Below are 16,363 nucleotides of genomic sequence, written 5' to 3'. Positions count from 1 at the left end.
CGCAAATGTGTGGTTGCACAATATGGGGTTCCAGTTACTTTTACGCTTCAACGCATAAAACGACGTTTCGTTAAGAAAGTAACTGAAACGCCCATGCATCTCTTCAGAAAGTTCGGGAATTAATACCTAGAAACTGGTAGTAGCCTGAGAATTCATTCCAAGTGGATCCGCCGCGCGAACTCCACGGCCTGAATTTGTAAATTGCAATATGGCCCACACGTAATTAATTAAAAACTTATATAAGTAGTTCTAACTGAATTAGTGATTTTTGTTATTTACTCGATTCTGCATGTAAATTTTTTGCAAATAATGTCAGCCTCTTCGAGTAGGCCAGCTCATGAACTAAAATTGCCCTATCTGCCACAGGCAGCGTTAAAAATGTTTAAAAGCATTCGCTAAAACTTCCTGTATAACACTTGCACACGTCATCACAACCAAAAACTGCCACTGTAAAATGCAAAGGAAAAGACGTTTCAAATCTTTCAGGAGCAATAAAACTAAAGCCGTAGACCACCTACATGCGCATTCTAAATGACAAAGTTTTTTGTCCCCAATAAATTTATTTTCTTACCTAGAATGCGCAGTAGGTGGTACACTGTCTTATTATTGCGGCTTCTCATAGATTCGAAACGTCGTTGAGTTTGGCATCATGCATCGGCAGTTTTTGGTTGTGATCATGTGTACTAAGGCTATACATATATGTGTGCCTACGGTAATTATGCTCACTGGGAATTTAGAGCTTGTCTCCGTCATGCCGTTCCATTCTTATGCATTGTTGCGCTGTGCACATCATGGATTAGTGACCAGCCCGGCCTCACAGCATGCTTTGCCATGCAGTCGCACGCCCTCTCTTCCTCGTCGTCTCGCTTACATGCAGTGCGCAATGAGTTGATTTCACATTGTGTAACGTGTTTTTCACCGCGTGTTGCGGCGTCAAAATCAAGTGCCCGAAAAACGCCTATTTCTGATAAGAGGAAGTTGATCGTGTTACAGAACAAGAAACGAGCGTCAATCGTTCAACACGTTCAGTACTGACGTTCTCTGCTGACGTAGTGTTTACGTGTTTTCTAGAGAAGTACGTAATCGCCGATGTAACCACCGACGAAGCCTTACGTAACCGCCGACGCAAACATCGGGCCGGTGACCAGCAGCATTGTTTTAACAGCACAATCTAACGCCCTCGTCATTTATAAGAGGTCACTTTTGCTTGCTTTAAATGGAATAGCATTGCCAACCTTGACAGGCTTCCTTATCTAATTCACTGACAAGAGGTGAGGAGTGCACTAGAAGTGAAGAGAGTTTTGGGGGCCCTAGGTAGCTCAGTGAATACAAAATGGAGCGCAGAGTGGTGACTGCGTCTGCGATTGGTAGGCTTACCCCTTGCTTAGCTTGCGGTGGCTGGTGCAAAATTGCGACGGCGTGCAAGGAGGATTAAAAAATGTCGCTAAAACATACGTCGCCTTTCGTCTTGTCCAGGTGGCAGTGAGCAAATTTTCGCAGCGGAGAAAAGCTGGCAGCGCGATGCCGTTTACGTGCCGACCGATCTCGACAACGTTATACTGTCACAAAAACATTTGTGTTGTAAGCAATGAAATCTCTTATCTCCGCAGGCTCTGACTAACCCGTGCGAGAGCGATCAGCCATCTTCCATTCATTTCCCACGGGGCTAACTCCGGTTAGGGCACAAAAATTCAATTTTCTTCGGCATATGAAGGCAACTTTAGTGCGCGCACGTGACCTTGGTGTAGTGAGTTGTCGATGTTTTCTGACCTGACGTGACAGACATTTAACGTGGGCGGAGGGGCCCGGACCTTATTGACCAATCATGGAGGGTTCGTTCCAGAAATGCAATAGAAACTATTCTGAATAGCATTACATTAAAGTGCCCCTGGTGTGCTAACTTTCCAATGCCTACAAGTTTTATAGGCTCGCAACATAATGTAATAATTTGCCATTTTCGGCTGTGTTGGCGTTTTGCCGTTGGCACTAATCCTGATGTGCTCGTTGACACCGGTTATCTGCTCGGCGCGTTCTACGACGCATTACATGACCGAACTATTTCGACGTCTTCTTGATCGCCGCGCAAATATCAGCAACACCCTCTTACACTCTAATCATAAGCCTAATCCACTGTCTTTCTATCTCTTAAGGCTACGCCTAGTACTCTTTCTTTAATCACCGTCGCGCGGTCACTAGCTTCTTCATGAACCCCTCACAGTAATAGCATAATTGTCAAAAGAATAGCAAGAGCTGCCGTTTAATTTCTAATGCAAAATACCTTTTATGATATATAATAATACAGTCACCAATAATTACTATTTCTCTGGTGAAGATAACGCATGCTCTTCCGGGTTTTCTTTCTGTTATGGTGAATATTATCAGACGATTTACAGATGCTCAATGCATTTGTAAATATTTTCCCAGCCTTCCAAATCGGCACAGTGCGCTGCCTGAGATAACGGGAAATATCAGATCACAGGCGCATACTTCCGGCACATTTTTTCGCAATCTTTTTGCCATGCAAGCGGTTTGTAGTGCCTTAATTTGAAGTCACTGTGTCCTGTCTTTCTCTTGCCGTAGCTTGTTTCTCAGTAATTTGCACTCCGAATTAGCCATGCTTCCATACCAACTCGCCCATTTTTCGCTTTTGTCCTTAAATATTTTTCGAGAGACGTCGGCAGGGTGGCGCAGCGAGAATCGGGGCTTTGTATTGTTATGTGGAAGTAAATGTGATGGACATTAATTGAATAATATACCTGTGTATTCAAAAATCGAGGCTCAGTACTGTAAATGGCGCGGGCGAGCGCAAGCATACGTCGGCTTTCTTATTGCCTCAATGGCAATGAGCGAACTGTCTTCAGCTTGCTTAAGAATGTCAAGCTAAGCTTGAACACCCGTATTTATATCGCGTATTTGCATTACGAGTTTTTCTTAGTATAAAGAACACAATGGTGAAAGACAACCATCCAAACATACCCTGCCGTACATCTCGAAGCCACACCGAAGCAAAGATATACACAGTGGGGACGCTGCGCCTGGAAGCACTTCTCTGAAACAAAAATTGAGTCTTTAAAGAAAGATGTCCTCGGAGGGAAAAAAAATACAGCACATCTTCGCACACAGGTATAATATGCCTCGCAATAATATGGTTGCTGATGTATGCAATAACTCGGAGCTCCAGTCATTTTCTCAATGAGTTGAGAAAGAAAGGTTAACGTTCATTCTAAGCGGGGACGTGAAAGCAATGAGTTAGTTTATTGAACGTGAACGTTACATGGAAGTAGTTAACATTTCAACTCTATGCCATATTACGAAGTAGGTGCGGACATAAATCACTAGCTTAATGACAGCAGCGCACTTCGTTTATTGAATATCTCTCCGTCCGTGATAGTACTCTTCCTAGTGAGTGTCAACCCGTTGTCGAACTTCGAAAACGTTGGCGAAGCTGGCGAATTTATGCGGCCTCAGGCATCCTGCATGACCTTCGCTTAATTGCGCTTCCGACTTGCGCGAACACAGGACGCCGTCTTTACTGGAATATTAGATTGGAGAAGCTTCTCCAGAAAAATGTCCCACTGTGTTCGAACGCCTCCACTGCCTCTCGGTGGACAACTTGACGTAGATATTCCAACTGTCACTGTGTTCGCCATATCTTTAAATGACCGAGTTCTGGAGTTTGTCTGGATAATAAGGCGGCAGTATTTCTGTCTTCATCTTAGCCAAGTTGTAGCTGATATTCGTTATAAGCTCTCAAACAAGCACACAGGTATACCTTTGATTGACAGTTGAGCTTAAACGTCACAAGGCAACACGCGGCGATGAGGAACGTCGTAGTCGAGGACTCTGGAATATTGACCGTTAGAGTTAGTTTTTGGGAACGAGCACTCTTAACGCGGAGGAGCGTATTGAGTTCCACCCACATTAGGATACTGTCACCGGCATTGGTTATCGAACCTGCGACTTCGTGCCCAGAAGTGGAATGCCAAAGGCACTGTGCCTCCGCGCCTGCTTAAAGCAATGTAGTTTGTTGCTTTCCCTACACTAGCAATAACTTTAAACCACTTAAAAAGCCATGGCTTGTATGATCGAAGACTCAGACGAAAACAAGCAACTAGTAAGGTATCGGCTTAAACAGTGTACCTAAACTGTCATTCTTAGCACGAACATTCACTTGCACTACTATAGACTTCAAATTTTTATGAACTGCGCACACTTACGATACATTTGCCTTGGTCAAAACTTCTTTGGCTGACTTTATACCTTCGTCGAATTCATGGATCATCTCGCAGTCACTCTCTCTGAAGAATGTTGTGACAGGGCGGCACTGAAATGAAGACCATGCGTTAGTGCGGCCTAAAATGAAGACATATAGACGTTATTTCTTACCTGCAGCATGAAGAACTTTCCATCCATGAGTGCCCACTCTATGTCTTGCGGTGTTGTGTAGGTCTTTTCAACCTATGTGCACAAAAAGGTAAAAGCAAAAATAAGCATTACATCTAGGATGTTATTTAGAATACTCTATGCATCTGCATCACAAAGCATTCGCGACACGCTATGGTGCCTCCTCTTCGACGTCTTCATTTCAGTCAACTTGCAAGACCTGCCAATTCCACGCGCATGAGATGTTAATCGACCAAATTCGCTTTTCCATACTCCAGGGCCATACTCACCGAACTTAGTACCTCCTGTGGTACAAGCGTGTGCCAGGCAGTATAATGCCTAATGGATATACACGTGCTTTTCTGTTCACACGAAAAACATTTCATGACATCCAGTGCTGTTCAGAATTGCTCCCACCCATCCGAGTGGCTGACATATCAGCATGCGCTGTGCCAGTAGAAGATATTTCATCGCCGTAGGTTCTACGAGATTCCACGGTACAGTGCCAATAAATATATTCTGCGCCAGCCGCAGTCTTTATACTGTTTGTACTCTCGTGCCAGTGTTTTGGTTCGTTTAGGGAGTAATACCCATTTATTCTGCCTTTCAGCAACTATTTACAGCATTACGTCCCTCAAGAGTTTTTTACCTGTGCACCAATAGCAGCCAAAGTCTGAACGTCGTGTTCTGAGATGCAGGCACACGTGGCTTTTTCCGAACTCAGTGAGACAGTGGCCACACCACCGCCCTCTGCAAGTAAATGATAGTCACATGACTCACAATCTTCATAAATATAGTTCAATACATGTTAAGGCTTGTTATTATGGTAAACACGCTTCTTTTATGAGCAAGAGACTACTGTCAGCGTATAAAGCAGCCCTTAGGTTTAGATTCCCGCGTGGTTTTCCACGATCACACAAGGCGCTAAATTATTTGCGACACGCGGAGGCTGTCTCCCTTGGGTGGTCGGTACGCTATTTAGGCACTTATAAGCTCCAAGACTATTTTCACACTTAAGCCTCCGAACTCCTTGCAGACCATGAAACAAAAATGGCACCTGACTAATCTGTATGTCAGACCTGGTGGATTATGTAACCTCTGTCACTCTCATATAGTGCTGCGCTGTGCAGTACGAAATTTGCCCCACGCTCCCGAATTGTGGAAATTGTCAAATTGTGTAGGCAACCTGCTACACGATTAAGCATTAGCGTTGATCATGTTGTGTTTCGTCCGGGGGTTTTTCTCAATTGCAGAAGTCTTTCTCTACTAGTTCATTGCAGGCCATTGAAATCATAACTACCGTTTTTGTTTTGCACATTGAAATTCATTGCTATGTGCGCTCACTGCGAAAAATATGTAGAGGCCTTTACGTTTACAAATCACACATTTAAAAAAGGGCAGTGCTGTATACTCACCTGATGAGGTAGTGTACACTGACTTTTGCCCAATTTGGCTTGACTCAATGATAGGCCTCTGGGGTCCTCTCTTCTTCAGCATGAAAGTATCAGGCTCCGCAGAGGCAGAGACAACTGACTGCGCATTCGGTTGTTCAAAAAGCGAAGATAAGAATCAAAGTGGAGCGTAAAATGAAAGACATGGGCCTTAAAACTTGCACCATTTTTTTTTTCTCACTTTGATGTCACAGCGAGAGTTGACAAATTGGCGACGGAATTGTGCAGCTCACTCTATCACTACCTCTATCTGCTCTTCCACACTTGCAGAATATGTAATAAATGCAAGTACCATAAAAAATTATGCCGCTAAGCAATACTGTTTCCTTAGACTTTGATGCCACGTGCAGAAGCGAAATGAAAACTTTTTAATAAGCAATTACCAATTTATGAAGTTTGTTTTTCTCAGAATCATGGGGACATAACCAGAAAGCAACGCTGAATGTATATGTACAGATTATCTTTTAGTTTCGAAATAAAAAGACATCGTTACTTTTAAGTAGGCTTGTAAGCACATCGACATACACCCGATCACAGCTCAAGGCAGCAAATACATCACGATGGTCCTAACTTGAGTACTGCTGTGAAATTTTGTATAACCCGTCTTGCTTGAAATCATAGGTGGAAGTGCTAGCGTCACAGATCAAAAAAAGGTACATTTCATGGATATGTATTCCATAACTTCTATATTTGCCTTTCACTTAGGCGAAAATAGGTACTTCGCTTCTTACCTCTCCAATACCGTAGTTGGCGGTCACTGTGATGTACCCTGGGTTTCCCGTGAGTGGATCACAGGTGAACATTACACCAGCATTGTCAGCATTGACGAGCTCTTGCACTACTACTGCCATGGGGACGTCCAAAGGCTGCCCATATTGTCTGCGGAGTCACAAGTAACCGTCTTCCTTTTACAGGTAATGTTCAGTAATTTATTTCGTTCAACGCACATCCCTATTCAACTGACAGGCTCTAATTGGACTGACGGGCACAAACTGACAGGCACAAAAACTGACAGGCACAAAACTTACAGCCACCAAAAACGGCGCACCTCTGTTGTCGCAGCATCCAAAAACGCCCAAAAATTATATACTGAGTAACATAGTGTATGGTTCATTGTGCATTTTCCCAACGATATATCGGGTGTGGATAACACCTGTGGAGACGCAGGTGTCATCCCTTCTTTTTAAATGCGAAGCATTTCTTGCCGGCGGCTCTGTCCGTCGCTCCCGCGTCCCACACCCCCACAGCGCATGCGCGTCCCCTCCCCCTCTCTCTCCTCTCCTACGCTCCCCCCTTTCTCTCCTCTAGGAATCCGGAGCGGCGCGCTCGACAGGTGGTGCGACAGCTGCGTACTCCGCTGGGGCGCCACGGTAGTTCCGTGGTATGAAAATCATGGAGCGCGCGCGCCTTATTCTCTCTCCTGTGCAGCGCCGCGATGAGCGCTCGGGCCGCTGCCGCGAAACCATCTCCCGCTCAAGCTGCATACTACGCTGGGGGTGCCATGGTTCATCCGCGGTATGAAAATGATGGAGCCTCATTCTCCCTCCTGTGCAGCGCCGCGATGAGCGCTCGGGCCGCTGCGCGAAACCGTCTCCCGCTCAAGCTAACCATCTCCCCGCTGCTTCGCATCCAAACATGGTTCCCTTTAGCGGGAGATGGAGTAACTTTTTTCCAACATGTTCCCATAGAGTAAGCCAACAGAATCAGCATTCAGGTCTTTCGTATTTTGTGATAGTGTATTGTAACTTGAAGTTTGTTTGTTGCAATGTTAAACTACGTTCCTCGCCAAAACCAAGAAAGCTACAACAAAGTTCTGTAAATGCGTATTTGATTAGACTGCAGTACCTTGATCAAACTGCTACAACATTTTTTTGAGTTTCGAAGATCTTTTGAAATATATACAGGGTGTTTCAGCGAACACTTTCAAAATTTATTTTAAGTTACCTGTGGCAGATAGCCCATTCTAGTTATTGAGCTGGTCTACTCGAAGAGGTGGACATTACTTGCACCGCAAATTGAAATGCATGATCAAATAATCAACTAAAAGTTTCCCTAATTAAGTTTTTAACTAATTACCTGATGGCTCATATTGCAATTTACAAATTGTAGCCGTGGAGTACGCAAGGCGGATCCACTTAGAAATAATTCTCAGGATGACACCAGTTTCGAGATAATAATTGCCGAACTTTGCAGAGAAATGCATTGGCGTTCCAGTTAATTTTGTGCTTCAATGCATAAAGCGACGTTTTGTTAAGCAGCTAACTGGAACGCCAATGCATTTCTCCGCAAAGTTCGGGAAGAATTATCTCGAAACTGGTGCCATCCGGAGAATTCGTTCCAAGTGGATCCGCCTTGCGAACTCCACGGCTTCAATTTGTAAATTGCAATATGGGTCATAAGGTAATTAGTTAAAATTGTAATTACTTAATTTTTGGTAGTTATTCAATTCTGCATTTAAATACCTTGTGCAAGAAATGCCCGCCTCTTCGAGTAGATCAGCTCATGAACTAGAATTGTGCTATCTGCCACAGGCAACCTTTAAGACTTTTTGGAAATTTTCGCTGAAACACAATATATATATATATATATTCGTCCCTGAAGTCACGCTGGTGCATTGCTGAGAAGTGCGTTTGACGGCCGAAGGGCGAATGCCGAGAACTGAAGGAAATGCTCTTCTGAAACATAGCATTCAATATCTCGGCGATCACTAACAAAAACGCCAAACATATTGGCATTTCTTTGTTGGTACAATGATAACCTACCTTTTATAGTTCACATTTGTGAAACTGAACTGCGATGCCCAGCATTTCACCACAGCGCTCACGACCTTGAAAATTAAAAAAAAATATTTGACGGCGAATAAGCAACGAGTATCAAATTTGTAAGGTGTGTAAAACGGATTTTAATTACATTTTCTTGGCCCCGAACTGCCGAGAAGCGTTGTCATTTGACCTGCGGCTGACATGTCCTCGGAGTCTTCACCTGAACATACGCACACATATCCTTGGTTTAAACGTGTGAAACTTGAGTGAAACATCGTCATTTTGTCGCGTGTTCAAAGGCTTACCTAACGCTGAAGATCTAACAGCAAACAGTGTGTCCTTGTCAAACTTCGATAAGTGGTGACGAATTGTTTCTTCAACATCTGCAGGCATTTTGAAATTTTCCAGAGCATTTACCAATCTGCACAAACAGAATGTAACACAGAAATGGAGTAATCGGCCCAATACAGCTTACCAAACAATGCATCTGTTCAAGGCGTTCAACATTTTTTCAACGTGGCCTTCGTGGTTGTTCAGAATTGGATTTCAGGTAGCTAAAGTATTTACTTCCACCGTAGCAGTTACACTTCCGCTTCTGACACTTATGGTTGCATTGAAGAACTTAAAACAGATTCCTCGGACGATCCAAACAGGAAATCAGTAACGTTGACTTTTGAACAGAAATCATATGTACTACGTAGATTCTAGCCAGCAATGGCCAAATGTAGAAGTTCGGGGCTGAAGTGTTTTAGAGAAGTATACTAAAGAAGTTTTCAGGAAAGAAAAATTGACTGTGGTTTAGCTCTGGTTAAACCTAGTCGAGTAGCGATAGCTACAGACCGCCGGCTGCGCTTAGGCTTCGCTTGTAGTTTGACATGTTGTAATTAAACTTAGTCTAGTGGTTTCCCACTAGATTAAGAAAGGAGAGACGTTGTGGTCAACCAAAGGGTAAAACTGTATTTTTCACACGAATGAATACGCTTCTATATGACCCGTAAGCGGTGGCCGCGCGGCGACCGCGACGAGGCGAGTTGCCGGAGAATCGAGGCCCGTTGTGTGACATCATAGAGAGGGCGTGGCGAGCGTGCCAGCTGTGGCGGTTGTCAGGCAACAGCAGACGCGTGCCTGTAGGAGCGGTGGCCGCGCGGCGACCGTGACTAGCCTAGGGTGCCTCGATGCCAGCGCCGCCGGCGCGGTGCTGGCATCGAGGCACCCTAGGCTAGTCACGGTCGCCGGAGAATCGAGGCCCGTGGTGTGACGTCACACAGAGGACGCGGCGAGCGCCCAACGGCTAAAACCCCTTGATGTTGGAAAGTAGCGGAACTCTTTGATCTACGCCGCAACACCCTGGCCAGCGCTGTCAACCTCCTCTTTCTCCCCCCCTTTCACGGAGTCAGCGCATCCGCTACGCTGAATGGCTGCGGCACGCGATACTACCGGTTACCCTGACGTCACGAAAAGGGGGCGAAACTTGCTTTCGCGAGTTTTTATTTCCTCCCACCGGCCATGCGCTTGCCAAGCGGTGGTCGCCCTGTCGCTCCGAACGCGCGTTTCCTTGTTTCTCCGTCTTTCCGTAAGAATGTGAGCTTCGTTCTCCGTGGAAATGCCTTGCTGCTGCGCGTTTCAATGCAGCAGCAGGTGAGAGAAAGGGCTAGCATTATTTTCTAATTGCCGAGGAGAACGGTATGTCGTTCGCCGGAAGTAGTGGCTCCATAACATCGGGAGAAAGGATTTCGCGCCATCAAAGCACGTCATTCTTTGCGAGGTGAATCTTTCAGCTTTCCTTTTATTTGTAGAGGAAGTTGCATATAGATTGTAATGCTCTTTGGATAGCTGGACTCTTTGTTCAGTTCAATACAGAGCACCTATAACTGTGCATATAGTTTTTTTTTTTTTTTTTTTGAGTGAGTCGCTTAACTTTTTGTTGACTCTTCCCGCAGTCACAAAGCTGTCTTGTGTTCTCGCGCGTGCTTTCGTTTTCAAATGTATGCAATTTATAAGTTAATGCCTGTAACTCCTCTTCGTAATTGTGTGTGCGTGCGCGTTCTGTATGTGTGTGCGTGCGTGTGTGCGTGTATGTGTGTGTCTGTCTGTGTGTGCGTGTGTGAATATGTGTATGCGCGTGTGTCACAGACCCCGGTGAACGAGGCGCAGACGCCGGACCAAATTCCAAAGCCGACTTATCAGCTTCCGAAAATAATCCCACGAAAGCAAGGACAATTAAGAGTGGGCCCTCTGGTGCGCCAGCGAACGCCGGTTGCTGTCCAAAGACTGAGTCAGAGCCAGAGTTGTCAAAACACAATAAATATATTCTTCACACAAGGCAGTTACACACACAATTGCACACTTAGGCTAGACACAACAAAATACAAATCAGATGGGTATTAACAAACACAAGAAGACAATTAACGACAAGCACTAAGAGTCCAACACGTAAAGTACAAAATAAATAGGAACACTAAGTGTCCAATCGTATTCACCGTGCTGGTTGGTCTTGGAGTCAGACGATCTCGGCGTAGCTCGAGCAAATCTCGAAGAAAGAACTTCTTCCGGAAATGCAGACGCTCGATGAACTCGTCGACTAGCTTGCCGGGGAATCCCCTTCTTCCGCAGACGCTCGGTCTTCACGTTACATCACTTCACCGGTGCGGACTGCACTCCTGAATTCCTGAATTCCTGGATTTCCACTAAACGGTTCTCGCACGGCGGTTATATAGCTTCCACAGGCGTTCTCGAACATTCTTATCGGTGTCGTGATCTCGTAGCATGGCCAAAGCTTGGGAAGTTCTACTCTTTTCTCGTACCTTCGACCGCTGCTGTCGGAACATTCTCGAGGGGGGGGGGGGGGAGATGACTCATGCTGTTGGAGCGCGTTCACGCTGTAGTTATGTCTGTCGACTCGCCGGGTGAGAAGGTGTCTCGGCGCGCGCGTGGGCTCTCTCTCCCTCTCCGGTTAACGTCGCTCCGTCGAGTCTCTTCCAGACGTTTCGGCGCCGTTGTTAGCGTTGCTGTTTGAGGCGTATGCGCTGTCCGCCTCTGTTGAAGTTGCCGCGGGGCCGGCGTGTTCTTTCGCTGGCTTGCGTGATACGCGGCGCGCGCTTGGATTACGCGCTCTGTTGTGACAGCGTGTCTGTGTGTGCGCGCGCCAAGGAGAATACTTCGTAGCTAAGGTGGTACTTTTTTTCTAACCACCCATCGGTCCGGTCCGCAACCTTCAGCGCCATCTAGATCATTCTGTAGTTCAGTTCCGTCAGATACGAAATACTGGTAACGATTTTCATCATGCGAAAAAGCGCGAATAAGTATCATTTTGTTGAAATACACCAAGCAATTATCTTCTTTCCTGCATATAGGCATATGAACTTAATTGGTTAAGCGAAAGTATAAAAATAAGTCAATTGACAACCGCTCATTTATATCTTGGCAGCCACCGTGAAGTAAAAAGCAATACGCACGGAGGCGAAGTTACGTATCTGGCGTGTATTATTCGCGCATGCTCATAAAGTACAAGCCACGCTCTTCTGATAATCTCCTTCAATTCTGATAAACTTGACATCTTGAAGTCTGTAAGTTAATTATTAAGTAAGTTGATTAGTCTGTAAGTGCCATAGTCCTAGAAGTTTTCGTGTGCGCAATCAGCCTTCTTTTTTTTTGAGAGAGAGAGAGAGACTTAGGGTACTCCCGGAGGTAATGGAATGCAATTTCTCGTCGTTTCATTGTGACGAAATACAGGCGCGTGTGTAAAGTTCTATGTTGGCTGTTTCGCAAACGCAGCACGTATTTCGCACAGTGGCATTGGTACAAAGGCTTTTGGCCCACTCATTTTGGCGAATTCACCTTAAGTAAACTATCACATTTCTTCTTGGTTACCTTCCCTGCGCCTTTAGAGAGCCAGGATTACGAACCAAATTCTTGTTTATACTCTACGCGGCTTATACAGTATGCGCCCAATACACCTCCGCGTTACGGACAACCCAAGTGGCGACGTAGATGCAAACAGCTCAGCCAATGCTTGGTACTCATTTTTTCGGAGCGCTGCCGCTTGTATTTATCGAAGCGTCCTCAAAAATTTTTTTTAAATGTCACGACGTTCTATGGGAAGCGTACTTTCCTCATGACAGTTTCGCAAGGGATAAATTCCCATATTACGCTTCAAAGGGCCGAATAATCAAGCGCGCGCATTCATGCTATGGCGGCTGCAGCGAGCCAGAGGACGGTTCACCGTGCCATGCGCCCCGAGCCGCCCGGGGAGGGGAGAAATCCGAGAAGTATTGAGGAGGAAAGCGCGCGCGCGGAGGAGAGTGTCGCTACTTTCGCGATCAAGGGGTTTTACCAACGCGGCCGCGCGGCGACCGCGACGAGCCGAGTTGCTGGAGAATCGAGTGCCGTGGTGTGACATCACAGTGCGGCCACGGATCTAAGTGCGGCGACGGCGAATAGGCGAAAACCTGGCGTAATGTAGCTGTCGCTGCAAAAAGTGTCGATGCGTATGAGGGGCGCAATGACCACCTGGTCGTTATGGGATTAGTCCATTTCCGTGCGCTCAAAAGCTGTGGTTCGCCTTTATTATTGGAAACGAGAGTAGGATGCTAACTAGCCCCGTTGCCATCGCGTGGCTCATACCCAGTTCGCTCTCTGGCTACGGCCTACCTACTGGTGCTGCGTCTGTGACTTCCACTCTATGACCCGAATAAACCCCCTTTACAATTATTATAGTTTACGTTTGCCAATACACTGTACATACCCGCAGCAGGCTTCTTTCAGGGCTGTCCGCCAGTTATCCCTGTAAAACATGTGCAACGGGAAATGGCAATTAAACGTTTGCGTAGCGTTATATAGAAATGCTAGAAGAGTTTTCTTACTTTAACTACTTCCCAAATTGACTCTATCAAGCAATGACGTATCTCTAAATCATAGAGCGCGTATGATTTCATAAGTTAATGTGGAATCACTGTCTCCAACTGCCGCGCGCTTCAATGTATTATTATTTTTTATTATTGTGGGGTTTTACGTGAGAAAACCAATTCTGATTATGAGGCACGCCGTAGTGAAGTGCTCCGGATTAATTTTCACCACCTAGGGTTCTTTACCGTGCACAACGCTGCAAGCACCCGGGCGTTTTTGCATTTCGCATCCACAGAAATGTGGCCGCCGCGGCCAGGATTCGATCCCTCGACCTCCTGCCTTCAAAGAGCGCGTTTGGTGTCATAATGTTACTAAATCAATACTTTCCCCTTGTGCGCTTATTCTGTAAATTTGTAGTCGAGAACTATGAAGCAGGCTATGCATTCATAGAGAAAATAGAGCGCTGAAGCTAGACACGCCCAATTGGTGAGGTACATTTCAAGGAGTCAAATTTGATTTCGAAAAACGCATCGAACGTCCTCCATTTATCGGGACTTCAGCAACTCAAGTAATTTATATAGGACGCAAAAAAAAACAGGCTCACCTGGCCATTGCAGTCTCCATTTCTTGCATCAATTTTCGAAATTCTACACTGATGAAAAATGCTTGTAAGAATTGGTAGTGACAATAAATCCCCGGGGAACTGAAAACTAAATAATAGGAAATCATTGTGATCACATTCCCTAAGGGCAAACATGTAACAATTCAAAAGTATTTTTTAAATAAAGCCTGTAAATAGGAATAAAAATATATTCAATCTCGAGCTTTAGACACTTCGTATGGATTTTGTTATGTGATATTTCACTCGGGTGCTGTTCCAGGCTGTCTGCGAAAACTTGAAAGTTTGATCAGTGAGAGGGTCGGCTATTCTAATACTACAACCATGCAAAACAATAATATGCAAGCAAAAACTGGTTACACAACAACTAAGCACAATGCAAACGTGTCTGATGTTTGCGGAGAAAACCTTTGGTGAAAGCCTGCATTTAGACTGAGCGTGGTGCTCTTTTGCATCAAAACATTACATTACGCGGCTTAAATATTTAATAGTTTAATAGGTAACAATTGTGCTGTCGGCTCCAGGTAATATTGAAAAAAATTGGTGCAGCTTAAAAAAACACCCTTTAGAACTGGCGATAGCTATCAAGAAATTTCGGATAGAGATACGCGCGTTTAGCGCCCAGCAATAACTTGAAACAGTACTATTCCGATGAGAAAGGGTCATTGACAAAAAAAAAAAGCGAAACAATGCAGGTGTGACAACATTCCCAACATGGTATTCGCGACAATGTGCACTGAAAACTCTGGAAGGAGCAGTGTTATTGCTCACAAGCTGCGATAAAATAATCATTTTTGCTGCGAATAACACTCTTAGTACACTTGAGGCATGTTCTGGTGTCTCTCTATCTGTTCGTGTCCCTAACTGCTTTTGCCGCTAAATTGGCTCACCGGGTTGAACGGGTTATGGTCTAATGGGTCACGGTTTAATAGGTAGAGCATCATGCTGCTGTTCTGGGATTATCGAGTTATAAACTAACCGTCGGACCCAATTGAGCCGCTATATTGACGAACAATCTTGTCAGAATATATAGTATACACACGCGCCAGGCGCGGAATTCTAAGTGGCGCCTCTAGTTGGCACAGGGGGTTCAGTGAGAAGTGCGAAAGAAGAGGCCGACTGCATACATGTGTCACATACATTACGCGTTTCTCCGTTGGCAGTACGGTGCGTGGCTACAATTCTTCAATGCTAATCGCATCAACGTCGACATTCTGTGTGAGATAGGTTCTGCCAGAATTTTTTTTTCGCTTTAACCAACCCCTTCTTTGTTTTGAATTCATCTCTTCCAATCCACATAATCAGAAGCCACTATTTCATCTGATCCTTGGTTTTCAGTTTTATACGATATTACCTTCTCATCTTACTTGTCATAAGTGAGAGAAACAGGATCATGATATAAGACCATGCCACACAATTAACTCTTTGACTGACAGTTGTTTTTCCCGACAGATACGCAGCCTCCCACCCCCTTACCATTTTCTTGCGTGTTAGTGCATTAGATTTTTCAGGGTATAGAAGCTAGTTTTTTTGCGCTGTTTTCTCCCATTTCAATATTTGTTAGCAGTTCATAAATTCCTTCGTCTGTCATAGTCTGTACGCTGGTCATGGCCACGACTACCCTTCTCATACTCTGTCCTGGCGGTTATTTCTTACAGTGAAGCATTTAAGGGCTGGTGCCCCCAGGTTCGTGTCCGCGTGTAGAAAATAACTATCATCGTTAGTATTTCAGCTCCATGCACGTGGTGGTTTCCCAACAGTTGTGCCTTAACACAAGTGCTAACACGGATAACTAACGTGACTGATAGGTCATGACATCAATAACATCACATGCTCGTCAGTTACATCACGAATAACCATAATAAGGTCACGTGTGGCGCACACGCGCAGGGTAGGAGCCAGGGATATGCGGGTATGAGCCAGGGACAGGAAAGAAAGAATGAATAAACGAGGAAGGAAGGAAAGAAACAAAACGTAAGAAACGTAAGAAAGTAATCGCGTGTGGGTCATACTCGCGTTCGATATGTGTGTATGAGCGGCGAGAACAGGAACGGGAGATATCTCACAGGATCCTGACGCTGCCGTGCAGTGTGCTGCGGCTATGAACGCTGTGGCTCATACGCCAGTTTACGACGATGGAGCGGACTTGGTGCAGCAAACGCACTACATGGCCATAGCGCCGGGCCAAAACAAGACGCCGGTGTCCTTGCTCTTTGACGAACATACCGAAGACGCTCAATATAATCAGTAATCATAATATATAAATTCACTATAGCAATATTCAATACAGCAGACCCACCATA

General features: G+C 45.2%; 1 protein-coding gene across 1 annotated transcript in view; it reads right to left on the bottom strand.

The window, feature by feature from the left end:
- LOC119440184 (uncharacterized) overlaps nt 1–16,363 on the bottom strand; it is a 149,615-nt gene that overhangs the window by 77,824 nt on the left and 55,428 nt on the right. Inside the window, exons 16-20 of the mRNA XM_049662797.1 lie at nt 5,799–5,916; nt 5,033–5,133; nt 4,387–4,458; nt 4,218–4,324; nt 2,977–3,049 (exon numbers count right to left, since the gene is read on the bottom strand). Of these exons, the coding sequence (XP_049518754.1) occupies nt 2,977–3,049; nt 4,218–4,324; nt 4,387–4,458; nt 5,033–5,133; nt 5,799–5,916 (471 nt within the window). The remainder of the gene's footprint in view (nt 1–2,976; nt 3,050–4,217; nt 4,325–4,386; nt 4,459–5,032; nt 5,134–5,798; nt 5,917–16,363) is intronic.

This window comes from Dermacentor silvarum, chromosome 2, assembly GCF_013339745.2.
Source record: "Dermacentor silvarum isolate Dsil-2018 chromosome 2, BIME_Dsil_1.4, whole genome shotgun sequence".
Taxonomy (NCBI): Eukaryota; Metazoa; Arthropoda; class Arachnida; order Ixodida; family Ixodidae; genus Dermacentor; species Dermacentor silvarum.
This window is presented reverse-complemented; position numbering and strand designations above follow the sequence as displayed.